General features: G+C 48.4%; 1 protein-coding gene across 4 annotated transcripts; it reads left to right on the top strand.

The window, feature by feature from the left end:
* The first annotated feature begins 12896 nt into the window (after positions 1-12896).
* Positions 12897-18259, top strand: PDP2 (pyruvate dehydrogenase phosphatase catalytic subunit 2). Of its 4 annotated transcripts, none has more exons than XM_082605808.1 (2): positions 12897-12937; positions 15246-18259. In XM_082605808.1, exon 2 carries the CDS (start codon positions 15300-15302, stop codon positions 16890-16892), a length of 1593 nt encoding a protein of 530 aa, XP_082461934.1. In that variant the 5' UTR covers positions 12897-12937; positions 15246-15299; the 3' UTR covers positions 16893-18259. The 4 variants fall into 4 exon arrangements, with proteins under 4 accessions (XP_082461934.1, XP_082461935.1, XP_082461937.1 ...); XM_082605809.1 differs by having other exon boundaries at positions 12933-13018; XM_082605811.1 differs by lacking the exon at positions 12897-12937 and adding an exon at positions 13028-13140.
* Positions 18260-18525: the final 266 nt, after the last annotated feature.

Genomic DNA, 18525 nt, shown 5'->3' with positions numbered 1-18525 from the left:
AGACTTGATTAATCTGGGAGGTCTTCCTGGAAGAGGGGCCCAGAGCAAAGTCGTTGGCATCCCAGCGGAGGCACAAAAGCCTCAGCAGCAGTGAACACTTACCAGACAGAGAGGAGGGAGGCCTGGCTCTTGCTCAGCATGTACTGACAAAGAGGAGATGTGTGGTTGGGGACACTGGGGTTCCCAGGCTCTGGAGGCCTCAAATGCCAGGCAGGAGTTTGCCCTTACATCCAGGGACCATGAGGAGCCACTGGAGGGCTACAGCAGGGGCTAAAAGCCTCCCAGATTGGAGGAAGAAAACTCTCCCTGAGGCTCAGAAAGCGCTGGGCATCTTGGCCTGAATTCACCTTCTAACTCGGGGCTCAAGTGCAAATGTTGTCAGGTGCAGTTCCTAAGCTCCTCCTGCTGCCCCTCCCTGGCCCCGCTGAATGGACTCACGCCCATGCCCTGGCAGTTCCTGGTTTGGCAGTCTGTGAGTCTAATCTAAATCCCTCCAGCTGCAACCCAAATGCTGTCTTCGGGGGCATGTGAGGGTGAGCTGCCCTCCTGGGAGAGGCATTGCAGGGCAGGCATGGGGACACAGGCGTCCCGGGCTCAGCTGGGCCCCCATGTGTCTCTCGGGTCTTCAAAAGGGGGCTCTTTCTCCTGCTCCTCCTCTCTCAGCTCCTGCTCTGAGTGACAAGTTGTTGGATGCTCTGGGCACAGGTGTCTCACTGCCCTGTCTCTCCGGTTGCCCAGCCTCTGGGGGAACTGGGGGGCGGTGAATCCTTGCTGCTGCTGCTTCTCCTGAGTGTTCAGGAGTAGAATTGGGGGGTATACCTTTTTCAGCCAGAGGATCCATGTCAGAGATCAATAAATTGCTCAAGGGGCTTCCCTGGTGGCGCAGTGGTTGAGAGTCCGCCTGCCGATGCAGGGGACACGGGTTCGTGCCCCGGTCTGGGAAGATCCCACATGCCATGGAGCGGCTGGGCCCGTGAGCCATGGCCGCTGAGCCTGCACGTCCGGAGCCTGTGCTCCGCAACGGGAGAGGCCACAACAGTGAGAGGCCTACGTAGTGCAAAAAAAAAAAAAAAAAAAAAAATTGCTCAGGGAATCCCAGAGCATCCAGGCCTAGAGGATTCCTGGTCTGACCCCACTCTACAGATAGAACAACTGAGGCCCAGACGCAGAACAGAGTCTGCTGAAATAAGTTGGTGGGAGAGGTAGGATTTATGACCCCTGGTCCTGTGCTCTTCACCCATCACGAGAGCCTAATGTAGCAGAAAGACCCCTGCACCGAATTACTCCCTGCTTGCCTATCTTGGAGCCTGAAATCCTGCTTTTTGAGCTTCAGTGCTCACAGTTGAGAATGGTTCTCTGATGAAAGGCAAGTGGCCCTGGAAGGGGCACACAGAAACACCTTTTGGGGGAATGACTTTATCACCTCCTTTTCAGTTTGCTCTGTGATCTCTTCTCTTGGCCTTGGTTTCCCCATCTGTAAAATGTGTTAATGGGAGGCCCAAGGGGCCTAAGGTAGGACTTGAGGGAGGAGAGAAAGCAGATTTCCCAGAGGGAGAGTCAGGCTGTGACCGAGTGGGGGGCAGACAGCTCTGTATCTCAGGATGCAGGTGATCCCAGGTGCCCCCTAAACTGAAAGGGGACATAGTGCTGGGACCAAACTGCAGGGACAGATGACCAGAAGAGCCTCTCATGACCCCCAGGACCTTGCCCATCAATGTGATGGGAGAATACCTGGGATGAATTTCCTCTCAGCCCAATGTAATGGGAGCTCAGAGCTAGATTCGACTGATTTACGGAAAATAAAGGCATTTAATGTGTTTACCCAAGTCCATGAACTATGACCCCTGCAATACGAGGTCTGTACTTTAGGAGAAGTCAGTGTTTGGAAATGGTCTCTCATAGGAGAGAAGAGCTCAAATGGTATAATTTCAGGCAGGGGCAGGTGGGCTGAAAAGATATTTTGGGGACAGCCAAGCCTTCAAAGCCTTGGCCCCAGCACTAAATCCAGAAGCCTGTGGTTTCTGGGGGCAGCAGAGGGGACTGGGGGGCCCCTTACCTCGTGCAGCTCAGATCGGCCAGGTACAGAGTTGCTCACACACGTCCTTTGACCCTGGGCTGGGGGTGGAAGGCTGAGCACCAACCTGGCTGCTTTAGCTGGCGCCAGTGGCAGTTCTGGCAACTCTGGGAGCTGGGGTCAGGGCACAGCAGCCAGTTCTACAGTCTTTGGGGCACGTGCCTTGATCCCAGTGCCCCCTGAGGTCAGAGGTCATGCTGAGGAAAGAAAGTCAGGTGTCAGGCAGCTGGCAAGAGCTACCAACCCCAGCCAACTTCACTAAGCCTTGCTGTAAGTTAAGACGCTTAGAGATGGGCCCTCAGCGCCCACACAAGACCTTGCCACCATGTCAGGAAATGCCAGGCTTTACTTCCTTCTTTTTCTGTCCCTTTTCACACTGACACCCAGGAGAACTGGGGTTGTGGCCGTGGGAACAGAAAAAGGAAGAGCCAACGTTTAGGGTTCCACCATCAGACCTGGAGCTCCTAAATCCCAACGTTTTACTACAGCATATTTTAAGATTTATGGAAAAGTTGAAAAAATACAATGAATAGCCATAGACTGGCCACCCAGGCTCCCCATTTTATCACTTTTGCTCTCTCCCACTCTCTTTCTTCATATATACATTTTTTTTAACTCTTTGAAAATAAGTTGCAGCCATGATACTGTTTCACCTCTAAATACTTCAGTGGTTTTTCCTAAAAACAAAGACATTCTCTTACATAACCACAGTACAAGAATCAAAATCAGGAAATTAACATTGTTAAATTGCTATTATCTAATCAATGCACCTTATTCAGATTTTGCTCACTGTCCCCATAACGTCTTTGTAAAACCCCAAAATTCCCAGACCATGCATTGCATTCAGTTGTCCAGTCCCTTAAGTCTCCTTTTCTCTGGACAGTTCCTCAGTGTGTCTTTGTCTTTCACAACCTTGATATGGTTGGAGAGCACAGGCCAGTGATGTAGTAGGATGTCCCTCAGTTGGGTTTGCCAGGTGTTTTCTCTTGAAGAGACTCGGGTTATGTACTTTTTGTGGGAATATCACAAAACAATCCCATGTTGTCTTCAGCACATGATATTGATTTGTCCCATTACTGGTGATGTTAACTTTGTTTTTTGTTGTTATTTTTAAACGGAAGCATAACATATATACAGAAAAATACATACAGCCAATGAACTTTCACAATCTGAACCCACAGGTGCAACCAGCACCCAGATCAGCAAAAGCATGTTTCCAGCACTCCATACCCCCCAAGTCCTCATTACGTTCCTACCTCCCCAAAGTAACCACTGTCATGACTTTTTTTTTTTTTTTTTTTTTTTTTTTTGCTGTACGCGGGCTTCTCACTGTTGTGGCCTCTCCCGTTGCAGAGCACAGGCTCCGGACGCGCAGGCTCAGCGGCCATGGCTCACGGGCCCAGCCGCTCCGCAGCATGTGGGATCCTCCCAGACCGGGGCACGAACCTGTGTCCCCTGCATCAGCAGGCGGACTCTCAACCACTGTGCCACCAGGGAAGCCCTGTCCTGACTTTTAATAGCATAAATTACATTTGTCTGGTTTCGAACTTCAACTAAATGGAAGTATTTATTTCAGAAACATCCTTGGTTTCTGGATTTTTTGCTCATAGTATGTTTGTGAGATTCTCAGAGCCTCCTTTTTATAATAATAAATGCCATACCTCCCATTATGAGCCTACAATGAAAATTGAAGAAAATATAACTTATCTCTACACATAATTTCAAAAAATCAGTGTAACACTTTAGTTGTAATATAAAGGACAGTCATTTATAATGCATAATAAGATATATTTATATATACAAATAATATAATTTTCAATAAAGTGATATGTGTGGCAGTATGTAAATGCTGGGGCACAAGGATGTAATGAAGTCTTCCTGTGTTTGCGCCCATACTCAGAAGCCCCATAACATGGCAGCTACGAATGCATTCCAGACAGAGGAGCATGAGTATTGTTGCCATCATGGTGAGACTTTCCTATTTGGTGAACAACTCCTGGTAAAATACCAAATGACACAAAATATGATAATTTGCTATGTATTAAACCTGTGCAGGCATTACTTTGTACTTCCAAATAAAATGGAACAAGGTTGTAGACTCCAATGGAGATAAACAGATTCTTCACCTGTCTGAACATCCAGGTGAGATGTTTGAAGGTGGCGCAGGACTCAGACAATCCTTTGTTGTGTGAATCTATCCTGTAGGACTCCTAGCACCCTGACCACCCCAAATGCCAGGGTCTCCTCAGCCATGTGATAACTGACCTCAGATTCTCCAAATGCTTTCTGAGGTGGTACCACAAGTCTAGGGGACAAATGGGGAGGTCATCTGGGGGTCAGAGAACCACAGAGGGGGCACCTGGGGGGGCGTAGGGTAGAAGGTTGGGCGTGACCTGAAGGAGGAGGGGGCATGGATGAGAGCACTGATGGGGTTTCTAAGGTGGGGCCTCCCCATGGCCAGCTCCTGGGTAGCAGGCTGGTCTCTGGGCATGGAGGATCAGGGACCCTATGTGGACCTTGCTACCCATCCAACTCCTCCCTCAGAGGATGCCACCAGGACCTACTTTCCTGGGCCCTGCATGGACATCTGCTCAACTGCTCTGGATCTCTCAGGACGTGCACCCCCCAACAGACATGGGGGCCCCATCATCTGTAGCTCCTCTGGGGACCTCTCTGGGCTGAAAAGCCAGTTAAGCCAAACACCAAAAGGATTATAGGACCCTCACCTGTGTAATCAGATATAAAAACAATATAATATGATACTAAACTGACAGGTAACTATAAAGAAGTTAAACATAGTTCTGATTTCTCCCATTATGCTTTTATTTTAATAAAATATTAAATAAAAAATTATTTTAAAGCACCTTCCTTTGGTGAACCTGAGAACACGCTCCGTGAGCCTGCGGTGTGACCAACCAGTGAACACAATCCAAGGATTGACTCATTTAATTAAACCCAATACCTTTTGAGGTGGGCACCATTCTTATTCCCATTTGGCAGATGAGATATTGAGGATAAGACTGATTAAGACACTTGCTCTGGGTCACAGAGCGGGAGTTGCTGGGATCAGCATTGGCCAACATTCAGAGCCAAGCCTGAGCCACCACTCTCTAAGCCCCTTAAAAGGCATTCAGGGCTTCCCTAGTAGCGCAGTGGTTGAGAGTCCGCCTGCCGATGCAGGGGACGCGGGTTTGTGCCCCGGTCTGGGAAGACCCCACATGCCATGGAGCGGCTGGGCCCGTGAGCCATGGCCGCTGAGCCTGCACGTCCGGAGCCTGTGCTCCGCAACGGGAGAGGCCACAACAGTGAGAGGCCCGCGTACCACAAAAAAAAAAAAAAAAAAAAGGCATTCAACCTCTCCACCACTGACTGTCAGTTCCTGGCACTAAGCACTGTGGAGGGATGTACACACACACACACACACACACACACTCAGGTTCTTCCCGCAGTGTGTTTACGCCTTACGCCCCCTGGTGGCCATGTGTAGCTTGGTCTTTGGTCCATCCCAGCCAGTGATCACTAGCAGGGGCCCAGCCCCGCTGTGCTGGGAAACAACCTTGCCCAGCAGGTTACTGCTTGTCAAAATATTTAAAATATGTTTTGCTGTTGTTTGTGCTCCTGCTTCACTAGCATCCTAAGCTCTTGCTTCCTCTGCTGCCCAGGGGCTCCAGCACTGGGTGGAGTAGGCAGCTGGTCAGTGCCACCGAGACCACTGGGCTACTGGGGAGAGGGCATGCATGAAAGTCTGAGACAGTGGTCCCACTGTTCCCCAAAGGTATGGAGGATAGAGGAGGGCATTCCAGGCAGGGGAACAACAGGGACAAAGGCCTGGAGGTAGTTACATGGAACTGAAGGTGAGCATGGAAAAAAGCTGAATTAAATTTGACCCAGTCTCCAGCAGAGTCTGGGGGCGGGGGTGCCCTGATTACAGTGACAGGTCCTAGTTCTTTAGACAGAAATATTTCTGGAGCCAAGAAAAGGAGGACAGCTCTGCTTCAACACCCCACATACTGTCCCCTGCCCCCATTCTGTAGTCACAACACACCTGGGTGGGGGTCACCCCGACAACATACATGGGAATGGCTGCCCCCATTCAGCAGATGGAGAAACAGAGGCTCTAAATTCACCCGAGGCCCCTTGCCCAAGTCATGTATCCAGTCAATGGCAGAGCTGGGGTTCTCGTGTCTGCCCAACCCTAGGCCCAGCCTCTGAAACCACATTACACGGGGTGCGCTGTCAGAGGCAAAAGAGGCCCTTGTCTTCTGGGAAGGCAGGTATAAAAAGTACTGAGGGACTTGGCACGTCATAAATGAGTCCCAAGGCCACAGTGCCACACTGGTCCTCAGCAGGGAAGAAAAAATACCCAGTCCATGGCACTGTTGGTAAGTAAGTAATGTAAGTTGGTGTAGCCACTGTGGAAGACAGTATGGAGGTTCCTCAGAAAACTAAAAATAGAATTACCATATGATCCAGCAATCCCACTCCTGGGCATGTATCCAGACAAAACTCTAATTCAAAAAGATACAATATGACCCAGCAATCCCACTACTGGGCATATACCCAGAGAAAACCGTAATTCAAAAAGACACATGCACCCCAATGTTCACTGCAGCACTATTTACAATAGCCAGGTCATGGAAGCAACCTAAATGCCCATCAACAGACAAATGGATAAAGAAGATGTGGTACATATGTACAATGGAATATTACTCAGCCATAAAAAGGAACAAAATTGGGTCATTGTAGAGACGTGGATGGACCTAGACTGTCATACAGAGTGAAGTAAGTCAGAAAGAGAAAAACAAATATCGTATATTAACGCATATATGTGGAACCTAGAAAAATGATACAGATGAACTGGTTTGCAGGGCAGAAATAGAGACACAGTTGTAGAAAACAAATGTATGGACACCAAGGGGGGAAAGTGGCAGGGAGGTGGGGGTGGGGGTGGGATGAATTGGGCGATTGGGATTGACATGTATACACTAATTTGTATGAAATGGATGACTAATACAAACCTGCTGTATAAAAAAATAAATGAAATTAAATTTAAAAATTAAAAAAAAAGATACATGCACCCTATTCACAATAGCCAAGACATGGAAACAACCTAAATGTCCATCAATAAGTGAATGGATAAAGAAGATGTGGTACAGATATACAGTGGAATACTACTCAACCATAAAAAAGAACAAAATAATGCCATTTGCAGCAACATGGATGCAACTAGAGATTATCATACTAAGCGAAGTAAGTCAGAAAGAGAAAGACAAATACCATATGATATCACTTATACATGGAATCTAAAATATGACACAAATGAACCTATCTACAAAAGAGAAACAGACTCATGGACATAGAGAACAGACCTGTGGTTGCCAAGGGGGAGAGGGTTGGAGGAGGGATGGAGTGGGAGGTTGAGGTTAGCAGATGTAAGCTATTACATATAGAATGAAAAACAACAAGGTCCTACTGTATAGCACAGAGAACTAAATATATTCAATACCCTATGATAAACCATAATAGAAAGTAATATTAAAAAAGAATGGATATATATGTATAACTGAATCACTTTGCTTTACAGCAGAAATTAACACAACATGGTAAATCAACTATTCTTCAATTTTTAAAAAATCCTATAGGAAAAAAAAAAAAAAAAAACCCAGTCCACAGACTCCCAGCCTTCTATAAGAAGTGGGGTGTTCAGATAGAGGCTTCAATTGTCGCTATTGCCTGATTAAAGTATATTTGATTTGTCACGAGTGCGGTTGAAATGCACCAGCCCTGCATTGCCCACTGGAGGACGAGGTTCAGAAAAGATGCATACATTGTTAGCATCCATGAAGATGAAGTTCCTATTAAGTTATAGTCTTTACCTAAAGATGGCTAAACAAAAACACAGCACGGTGAGAGGGTACCCTGTACAATGTACAGGGGCTCTCTCTCTGGCTTTGGAGAAGCCTAAACTGGTCCCTCAGGCTATCAAATATAGATAAGAAGCTTCTAGGAATGTGGCTTGGCTGAGAGTCCAGAGGGCAAGGCCCAGACTCTTCTTAGCCACAAGCTTAAAGGAGAACATGGGGAAGTCAGTGCAGGTCTTCGGACTCTATTTTGCTCTTCCAAGAATGGATATATGGGCATCTCACAAAGTATATGGGTTCTGCCAGATGTGACTCGATTTTACAGCAAAGAGGAGGTTCGTGGTGAACTGTTTTGAATTGCTGCTATGAAGTTGGATGAATTACTTGCACTGCACAATTTTTCAGCATCTTGACCAAGCCATTGTTCATTGTGAATCTCTTCCAGTGCAGCGTAGTATGGATGTGGTCCTCTTCTCTCAGAGTATTTTCTGGGATTATGTTCCATGGAGCACACTTAAGGAAAGCATGGGTGAGATTCTCCTTCAAGTTCTTCCCAGCCCTGGCCAAAGGCTTGGAGATGAGACAGGCAGCCCTGGCCATAAAATTCAAGCCCTTCCCTTGGTTGGCAAGGCCAGGACCTTTGTCCCTGCTATTTTCTCTCCATCAAATGCTTTCTCCCAGATACTGCCAGGCTCACTCCCTAACTTCCTTCAGATGTCTGTCCAAAGCTTATCTTATCAGATAAAACTTCCTGATTCCCCATCTAAAACATCAGGCTCCTCCAGGACCCTGTCCTATCCCCAGCTGCCTCTCTTGCCCCTGAACAGCCCCTACCCAGCCTGTGCTGTGCCTTCTTCCTTCCCACTCCCATGTGTAATTAGGTAGGATAGACATTATTGGGGTTTTTCTGATTATTAAAAACATGCTGCCTGTTAAAAACATTTTTTAAAAAAGGAAATAAAGAAATAAATGGACTGGCAAAGAATGTGAAAGTTCCTGCAGAGATCATCATTGTTAACTGCTGGCAGGTGTCCTACTAAACTTTTCTTTGCCCGCAAAGGCACGTGCAAAGAGAAAGCAGGGGTGGGGAGAGATGCAGAAATAATTGCTGTTATTATCAAATGCCTTCTCTTCTTTGTTGTCATCTGGTTTTTCCACCTGAATTCTGTCCTGGTCAATAGCTCCTTCCTGGACTTTCCAACCTGACTCTTGGCTTCCTGTTGGGTGTTGGGGGCGTGCTCAGGCCAAGGTGCTGACATTCCACCTCTGACCCTGCCTGAAAGGGGCACCCTGGGAGCTCAGGGCGTGGCCTCCACAGGAGGGGCGAGAGAGCATTCAAAGTTGCCCGAAGGACTATTGTTTCACAGGGCAGCAAAGGATGGAGCTGCAAGGGAAAGAAAAGGAAGTGTGCTTCTGGGGGGCTCCAGGTTGTCTCCCAACTTCCTCTTGCTTCCTCTTCCCCACACTAGGCCCCTATTGCTGTTCTCCTACTCCTCTCCAGATTTACTTTCAAGAAGGGATACGTCGGGCCTCCCTGGTGGCGCAGTGGTTGAGAGTCCGCCTGCCGATGCAGGGGATACGGGTTCGTGCCCCGGTCTGGGAGGATCCCATATGCCGCGGAGCGGCTGGGCCCGTGAGCCATGGCCGCTGGGCCTGCGCGTCCGGAGCCTGTGCTCCGCAACGGGAGAGGCCACAACAGTGAGAGGCCCGCATACCGCAAAAAGAAAAAAAAAAAAGAAGGGATACGTCATTGGCAACCTAGAGTACAGATGACAACTCCAAGGGCCACACAACTGCCCTCTCCAAGTAGTTCTACAGAGACTCCAAGAGAGGAAATGACTGGCCCAGGATCACATAGCAAGTAGGTGGCAGAGATGGGCCTCAGGCTTGGGACTCCAGGGTGATGGAAAATTCTGAGCTTGCCAGTTAATATGGCCTGAGAGAGCATGGGTGTGGGATGGTGGCGGCAAAGGGAATGATTAGTTGAGTGTCACAGAAGAAGCTGCCCCTGGCCTAGGTCATCACAGCCCTGGTTGCAGCTGTTCCATCAGGCAGCTGAAAAGGATTGACTTGTGTTTGAAGAAGCCTTAAAGAGACAGAAACATAGGTCGTATTTCCCCTCAAAGGCTCTGCCCATCTTCTACTGCAGGGCAATCTTAGGTTGGCTCTAGAAGCTAGGAGCTTAACATAACCATTCTGAGGCCTCCTGATAACCTGGCAAGTCTGTCAGTGTTGTTGCTTCAGAACAGGTTTAAGAGGGCTGAGGCAGGACTTGTATTTTTCAAAAATTCCCAAGCCTTTGTCACGAGCATCCTCAAGACTTGCTAAATATGTCCCTGAGTTTGCTGCTCTGCAGGGATTGGTAACCATTCCCTCTAAAGGAAAGGGAGGTGGTGGGGGGTGTGTATGTGTGTACGTGCCTGTGTGTGATCAGTTTGGGAGAGGACAGTGCCAGGGAAAGCCACCTGCTTGCTTAAAAGGTGGTGAAGTTAAATCACTTGATTTAGGATGGCACTGGTCTCTGGGACAATTGTCTCAGAGCACAGATGTGCTCAGATCAGCAAGAAGGCTTTTCTGGGCTTATTCAGCTGCATTGGGCAGCAATGATGCCACAGAAACATTGCAAGGGCAAGCTCATGTTGGCAAAGAAGACATCTGAGGTTTTTTATAAACTCTCCCAGATATCTGGCCAGATATGGTTTTGACAGTTAGACAAAAATCTTCTGCCACCATCTGAATTCCTCCTGACACAAGATCATCCTCAAATCCAGCTTTCCTAACATTCCATCGATGGTCTTATCTGCATTGCTAAGGAATCAGGGGACTTGGCCAGAATCATCTAAGAGATCTATCTCCCTACCCCTGCCATTCCTCCGTTTTTAAAATACAGTTTTGCTTTTTTTTTTTCTGATTATACAAGATATTATACAGATGGGGTAATGTGTATTTATTGTAGAAAATTTGTAAGGTTTGCCTTTGACTGCCTCTGTAGGATAAATTAGAAGAAGTAGAATTAGTGGGTCAAAAATCTGTCCATTGGGCAGCCTCAAATTACACTCCCACCTGCCAAGATAGCAATGCCCACTCACCAACATTAGGTATTAATCATGTTTTAATGTTTGTCAGGTTGACTGACAAAAATCAGTATCTCATTTGAATTCACATTTGCTTGGTTTTGAGTGAGACAGAGTATTTTTACATATTTTCTTGGAAAATGACAGCTGAGCTGCTGCTTTCCCTTTCTCAGGGTAGAGATAATTCCTTTTCCTTCATTTTTTTTCTAATAAGACCTCGTGACAAGGAAGCCTTGGGAGACTGGATAGGGTTCTTGGGCTAGCCATCATGTATAGGGAAACTGAGCTGGTTATAGCCTTTAAACAAAAGTTCCAGTGCACACAAAATCCTCAAGGGTGCATTTTTACTTTGGAAGTGGTGTGCGTGTGGTAACTTAGAAACTCAGTGGTTTCAGACAGCAGAATGATGTAATATTCTCAGGAAAGTGTGGTGAGGGCAGCCATCTGTGTGTCCCCTGTAGTCGGCCCAGGGCCTGACGTATCATAGGCACCCATAAGCTGTGCTGCCTCTGTCCTGAAGGATAACCCTCTATAACCCCAAATGGACGATATATACAAAATAATAATAATTGTACCCATTTATTTAGAATCCCTTGGAGTTATTTCTAGTTTAAGTCCGAAACAGTCGTCTTAATATCCAGGAAGAGAGATATTGCCAATTCTGACTTACTGGTAGAACTTCCGGAAAGGGCCAAGGGTGAGTGGCAGTATGAATATCGTATCAGAGGCAAGTCTGACAGGAGCTGTTTTATGGCAGCCACGTCCTTGGATCCAGGTGGGCTGGCCAGGCTCCCCAGGTAAGCCAGTGTGTCTTCCTTCCAGAAGACCACCTTTTCAGGGCTCTAAGTGGCCTTTTCTGGTCGTCTCCTATTTTTCTCTGCCTCCAGGGAAGACTGCACTTGATTTATCAGAGGTAATAGATGAGTTCTAGTAAAGCAATTCCAGCAGGCCATAACTGGAATTCCACAATGGAAGGGACTGAGGAAATATCTGGTGTCCTGGTTCTCAGCCTTTCTCAATGTACCAACCACTAACTATTGAGGTAACCATCAGTGGCCATGCCAATGTAATTGTCAGTTTAAGGCCCAGTGGTTGATGGGGAGCCAATGAAGACTTTATAGCAGCAATTTGAGCTGTAGAAGGGTCACCCTACCTGATCTGTAGAAGCTGAGCAACTAGGGCTAAGTTGAAGTCACAGGTGGGGAGACCAGATGAGAAGGTTGCAGTGGAGTGGGAGGGTAGCTGGAGGCAAATAGTTGGATTGGCGAGATATTTAGGAGGTGAGATGAACGGGATTAGATAACAGACAGGAGACAGGTGGGGGTGAGGGAAGAGGAGTCAAAATGACTCCCAGGCTTGGGGCTTGGGTCTCTGAGCAGATGATGGGGCCGTTACTGGGTTAGGGGAGGAGAGGAAGAGCAGGTCTGGCAGAAAGATGAGTTCCAGACAAACTATGTTTAAGGTGTACATAGGGCCTCCAGAGGGAGGCGTCCAAGTGGATACAGAAGGGTGTGGCGCCTAGGAGAGGGGTCTGAACTGGTCAGCACAGAAATGGAGAGGAAGCCGTGGGGTATTATTAACAACAGTGAGGAATGGGAGAGGTTGCTCGGTTTGGGGTGCGCAGAACGGGGAGGGGGGGTGTCACGTGGTGGGGGTGCTCAGCGGCAAGACTGCCGGGTCCCAAAGCCCGGCGCCGAGCCTACCCAAGGTCAGAGCCTGAGGGAGGTGGGGGTAAAGGTTGGGTAGGATGGCCGGGGGAGGGGGAGGAACCGGATTGGGCCCCTCTGGATCCCGCCCTCTCGTCCTCCTCAGCCATTGGGCAATTACGCTGTCCGTCAGGGGCCCGCCTCCACAGATGAACCAATAAAGGGTGGCGAGAGGATGCTTCCTTCTCTAGCTGGATCAGCACAAGAGGTCCCTTCAGGGAGGTGAGTCCGGGGTGGGGGCAGCCGCGGCACCTTAGGCTGGCGCAGAATTGACGACGGACCCAGCGGCTTTGGCGCAAGCGGGTGAGAGGAGGACCAGGGTGCGATGTAGGGAAGGGGTTGAGCGCGGGATGTGAAAACCTCTAACCTCGCCGGGTCCGCTCCGGTCCGCAGCATCGGCTCACGTGATGGGGTGGAGAGTGGAGGTGAGGTGAGGTGAGGGGGCGGGCCCGCGGCGGACGGAGAAGAACCTTGGTCACAGCTACGGTCACCTCTCGCGCGCGCACGCGCCACGTGGGCTCGCGGCCTTGCTCAGGGCCTTTGGCTACGTACCGGGACTTCCGCAGTAGCTGTTTCAGCCCTCGGAGTACCCTCTGTGAGCTCAGCATCTCAACTGAATTCCCCTTTTTTATAGACCCGGAAGCTGGGGCTCAGGGACGTGGCCGCGCCAGGGTTTGAGGGAGATAGGGCTTGCTGGACTTCGGAGGCCGCGCTCTTTCTTATCTGTGAGGCTTGACTTTGGGATCTGTTTTCTTTAGATACGCGAAATTGTTTGGGTCCGGTCTGCGGCAGAGCGCCTTGCGTCGTGCATCGCCGCCGGTCATCTCTGCAGGGCTGGGGGTGGGGTTCGGGGGCGCGGGGAGGCGCCCTCTGCACGCCTTGCCCGACCGCACCAATTCGTAGTTCGGCGGGGTGGGCTGGGGAGAGGGGGCGGTCCTCAAGTGTGGGCACTCTCCACACCCCAATAGACAAACTTGAGGAGGGCAGGATTCATAAACGAAATCTGAAAACACGTGGAAACTCTCCTCCCGGGTCACCAGAGAAGATAGAAAATAGAGCAGCTTTTTTTTTTTTTTTTTTTTTTTTTTTTTGCGGTATGCGGGCCTCTCACTGTTGTGGCCTCTCCCGTTGCGGAGCACAGGCTCCGGACGCGCAGGCTCGGCGGCCATGGCTCACGGGCCCAGCCGCTCCGCGGCATGTGGGATCTTCCCAGACCGGGGCACGAACACGTGTCCCCTGCATCGGCAGGCAGACTCTCAACCACTGCGCCACCAGGGAAGCCCAGAGCAGCTTTTTTTTTTTGTCTGAGGAAAAATACCACCAGAGGCTGTTGAAAGTGCTAAGAAACTGCTTCCTTCATGCCCTTGTGGAGGCAGATGTGAACCTTTTGGAACTCAGTTTGGCAATATGAGTCTACACCCTTTGACCTACTGATGCCAGCCTTGGGAAATAAGTAGGTTAAAACCTAAGTAGGGGAAAGGTTGAGGTGTTAGGCGTTCCAGTTTCGTATTTTATAAGTAGAGAGATAGTGGAAACAACCTCTAATCCCCAATGATACACCTAATGATAAAAGTAATAATACCTTTTTTGGAGCCGAAGGGTTATATTTCTTTAAACCATCACAAAACCTTATGAAACTAATATTCCCATTTCACGGATGGACAACTGGAACTCAGGCAAGTGAAGTAGTGTGTCTGCTGCTAGACAGCTAGTATCATACCTAGTGTGCTTTTGGGCCTCTGAAATTGCCATGTTTAGCCAATGTTTGAGGCATTCATTTACATACATGTAGAACAAGCTCTGGCCAGTTTTATTAAAGAAAAATTTTACATGATTTACTTTTCACCAGTTTCTTCTGGCTTGTTTCTAATCATCACCTGGATCAGTGTACATACTCTGTAATACTTTCCTCATGCTGTGCCCAATTCAATATTATTGCCGCTGTAGTGACGGACACCAGTTTTGGCCAACATGGTGTAGTACTCTAGTTCAGATCTCCTCAAGGCTGGGCCGTTGTTGGCGAGGAGGACCAGGTTCGCTTTGCCTTGTCTGATCATCTTCAGAGTCTGCTTGTACCCCCAGCACATGCTTTCCACTTACCATAACCAGCTGGAGCCTAGAATTGATCTGACTCCGGCGACTTTTCCGTCTTCTTTGCTGTCACCATCTTCCTGGTTTAGGTGCTGGATGGCGTCCAACAGTGAGCAGCCACCAAGATAGCTGGGGAGCAAGAAAGAGCTTATATTTAAATGAACACTTAAAGCCTACTGGGGAGAGTGAACATGGGAGCTGGGCACAGGGCCCTGGCAAGGGGAAGGATTTGGGAAGGAGGAAAAGGTGGCCCCTGGGGGTAGCCCTCAGTGACTCTTTAAGATCAGAGAGTGTTTAAAAACCCATTTTCTGAAATGTGATTATATATTATAATGGGAGGTACGGAGACTTGCTTAAGTATTTTGAGATTAAGTGTTTTCAGAAGTCATTATTTTTAAAAAATTAAATTTAAAACTTTCTTAAACTCTTAAATTTTCAGGTTTAAAAAAAACCCTTTTTGCTGAAGGAACACATTTGCTCATACAGTTTCAGAATGTCAAGTACTGTGTCCTACTGGATTTTCAATTCTGCAAGAAACAGCATTGCCACATTACAAGGGGGACAACGTTTATATTCAAGGTATGCCTCAAATAGGATTAAATCAAAATGGAGGCTCTTTCCCCAGGGGCCAGTCACCCTAAAAAACAGTGCCTCATGTGGTGGCATTGCTCTGCAGAAAGCGTATAGACACACGTCAACAGAGGAAGATGATTTCCACTTGCCGCTCAGTCCTGAGCAGGTAAATGAAGTGCTGCGAGCCGGTGAGTCCGCCCACAAGATTCTTGACCTTGTCGGTGGAGTCCCAAGTTCGGTGTTGCGGTTTGAGAGCAACCAGCTGGCTGCCAATTTCCCAGTGGAGGACCGGGGAGGTGTAGCTGCCTGCCTGCAGACCAATGGGCTGATGTTTGGCGTCTTCGATGGACATGGTGGCCACGCATGTGCTCAAGCGGTGAGCGAGAGGCTCTTCTACTATGTGGCAGTGTCACTGATGTCCCAGCAGACTCTGGAGCAGATGGAGGGGGCAATGGAAAGCATGAAGCCCCTGCTGCCCATTCTGCAGTGGCTCAAGCACCCAGGGGACAGTATCTACAAGGATGTCACGTCAGTGCACCTTGATCACCTCCGTGTCTACTGGCAGGAGCTGCTGAACCTGCACATGGAAATGGGGCTGAGCATTGAGGAAGCATTAATGTACTCCTTCCAGAGGCTGGATTCTGACATCTCGCTAGAGATCCAGGCCGCCCTGGAAGATGAGATGACCAGGAACCTTTCACTCCAGGTTGCTTTCTCAGGGGCAACAGCTTGCATGGCCCATGTCGATGGAGTTCACTTGCATGTGGCAAACGCTGGTGACTGCCGGGCCATCCTTGGTGTCCAGGAGGACAATGGCATGTGGTCTTGTCTGCCTCTCACCCGGGACCACAATGCCTGGAACCCAACCGAGCTCTCACGGCTAAAGAGAGAGCATCCTGAGTCAGAGCACAGGACAATCATCATGGACAACAGGCTGCTGGGTGTCCTCATGCCCTGCAGGGCCTTCGGGGACGTCCAGCTGAAGTGGAGTAAAGAGCTGCAGCGCAGTGTCCTGGAGCGGGGCTTTGACACTGAGGCCCTCAACATTTACCAGTTCACCCCCCCACACTACTACACTCCACCTTACCTGACGGCCAGGCCTGAGATCACGTACCACAGGCTGAGGCCCCAGGATAAGTTTCTTGTGCTGGCCTCTGACGGCCTGTGGGATGTGCTGGGCAATGAGGATGTGGTGAGGCTGGTGGTGGAGCACCTGGCTGAAGTGTGTCGGCACAAGCCAGACCTGGCCCAGAGACCCGCCAACCTGGGACTCATGCAGAGCCTGCTGCTGCAGAGGAAAGCCCAGGGGCTCCATGCCACCGACCAAAACGCAGCCACACGTCTGATCAGATACGCCATAGGGAGCAACGAGTACGGGGAGATGGAGCCTGAGCGGCTGTCGGCGATGCTGACGTTGCCGGAGGACTTGGCGAGGATGTACAGGGATGATATCTCTGTCACTGTAGTGTATTTTAACTCAGACTCGATTGGTGCATCTTACAAGGGGAGTTAAGAGTCTCCCATCCTGTTGCCAAGGTTAACTTAAATGCTCTTCTAAGACATTTTCACTTACTCTTAAACTGGCTATTTAGACCTTGTTGTTAAAGGGCAGGCAGATGTAGCTTGCTTAGTAATAGACTAACGTGAGAGAAAAAACAGCCTAGGATTAAAAACAATAGTAGTGATTTTATGTCCCTGCATGTTTTGGTCACCTCTTCTACGCAGAAATAGTGGAACACAGAGACCGTAGACTTGGCTGGGGCTCGGGTAACCCAAGTCATTTTATAAAGACACTGTTAAACTGTGTCAGCCTGAGCCTGCGAAGTGTAAAATTAATCATGATTCTAAGGAAAAGAAGAAGTTCAGGATCTTCTGGGGTCTTGATACAAAAATCTGCGAATTGGTAATTCTCAATTCGTAATCATGGCCTTCTAGACTATGAAGGGAGGTTTTTTTTTTTTTTATTTTGAACTTCTAAAGACCTAGGTTTACAAAGCATATTACAGGACACTTTTCTATGCAATATTCCAACTTTTTTGTGTGTGTGATTTTACTTGTGAAAACATTTTGTAATGCTGCATTCTCGTTCCGATTTAGTTTATTTTAAAATTGAGTCCTCAAACTTGCAAACAGGCCTGCTCTAAGTGAGCATGCTTGGAATGAGTTTTCTTGGTTTTCAGCTGAGGGTGAAGGTGGCCAGGCCTCTGGACCAGCTGAATTTATTTGTGCAGCTTTCAGGCCTTTCCACTGAGTCCCACGCCCTGAACCTTTGAGCCATGCTAGGAGGTTACTTCTGTCTGAGCCTTAACTCCTTTCCTGCATTAATAAAATTTCCTCCAGGGTTTAGTAAATCTCTGCAGATTTACTCATAGCACTTAACCTTTCTGATTATGCCTCTCAAACATTCTTCTAATTCCACCTAATGTTTCTTCCCCCTCTGCTATGCTGAACTCCCTCACCCTGCTGCTGACTGTACAATACTGTCTAGAAAGAATGCTCCCAATTCACATGGTTGCAGGGAAGGAGAAAATTCAAGATTGCATGTAGTAATTGTGACAGACAGTTTAGGCAGGACTGCTTATACAGTGGATTCTAGACTTAAAATTCAGCCTGAACCTGGAGAGGTAAAAACATGAAGGACCTGAGAACAGTCACTAAGTCTCCCTAGCTGCATCCCGAGGGGCAGTGGGGAAGAGGGAGGAGTGAGATTTTTCAGATGGGACACTTGCCCATAGACTGTGGGATAAATGGCCATTGCTACTCCTCAGGAACTAGGCCTTATTTAGTATAGGAGTTGGGGCAAAAACAGATGTAACCTCTACTGGCTTCTGTGGGCTGCACAGTCTGTGTTTATTTGAAAATTAAACCATGTGGATCCTTTCTGGGGGGACGAATTTCATGTTCTGAATTGCTGTAGCATTTAAACAACAGGAAATGTGTCCCTAAATGGAAACACAAATATATCCCACAAAACTGACACTTTCTATGTTCCTGCACTGTCTTCATTGATCACTCTCCTCACCCCCTTCCGTACTGAAAGGAAAGCAAATAGCTAGGTTTGACTTCCACATTTTTGTTCACATTCAGGACATTGCAGTGTTGAGAAACTTCTAGCCTGCGGGTATTTCCCTGTGCATTTACTGATA

This window comes from Mesoplodon mirus (genome assembly GCF_964341445.2).
Source record: "Mesoplodon mirus genome assembly, chromosome: 19".
Taxonomy (NCBI): domain Eukaryota; kingdom Metazoa; phylum Chordata; class Mammalia; order Artiodactyla; family Ziphiidae; genus Mesoplodon; species Mesoplodon mirus.
The sequence above is the reverse complement of the archived record's forward strand: the minus strand, read 5'-3'. Positions and strand labels throughout refer to the sequence as shown.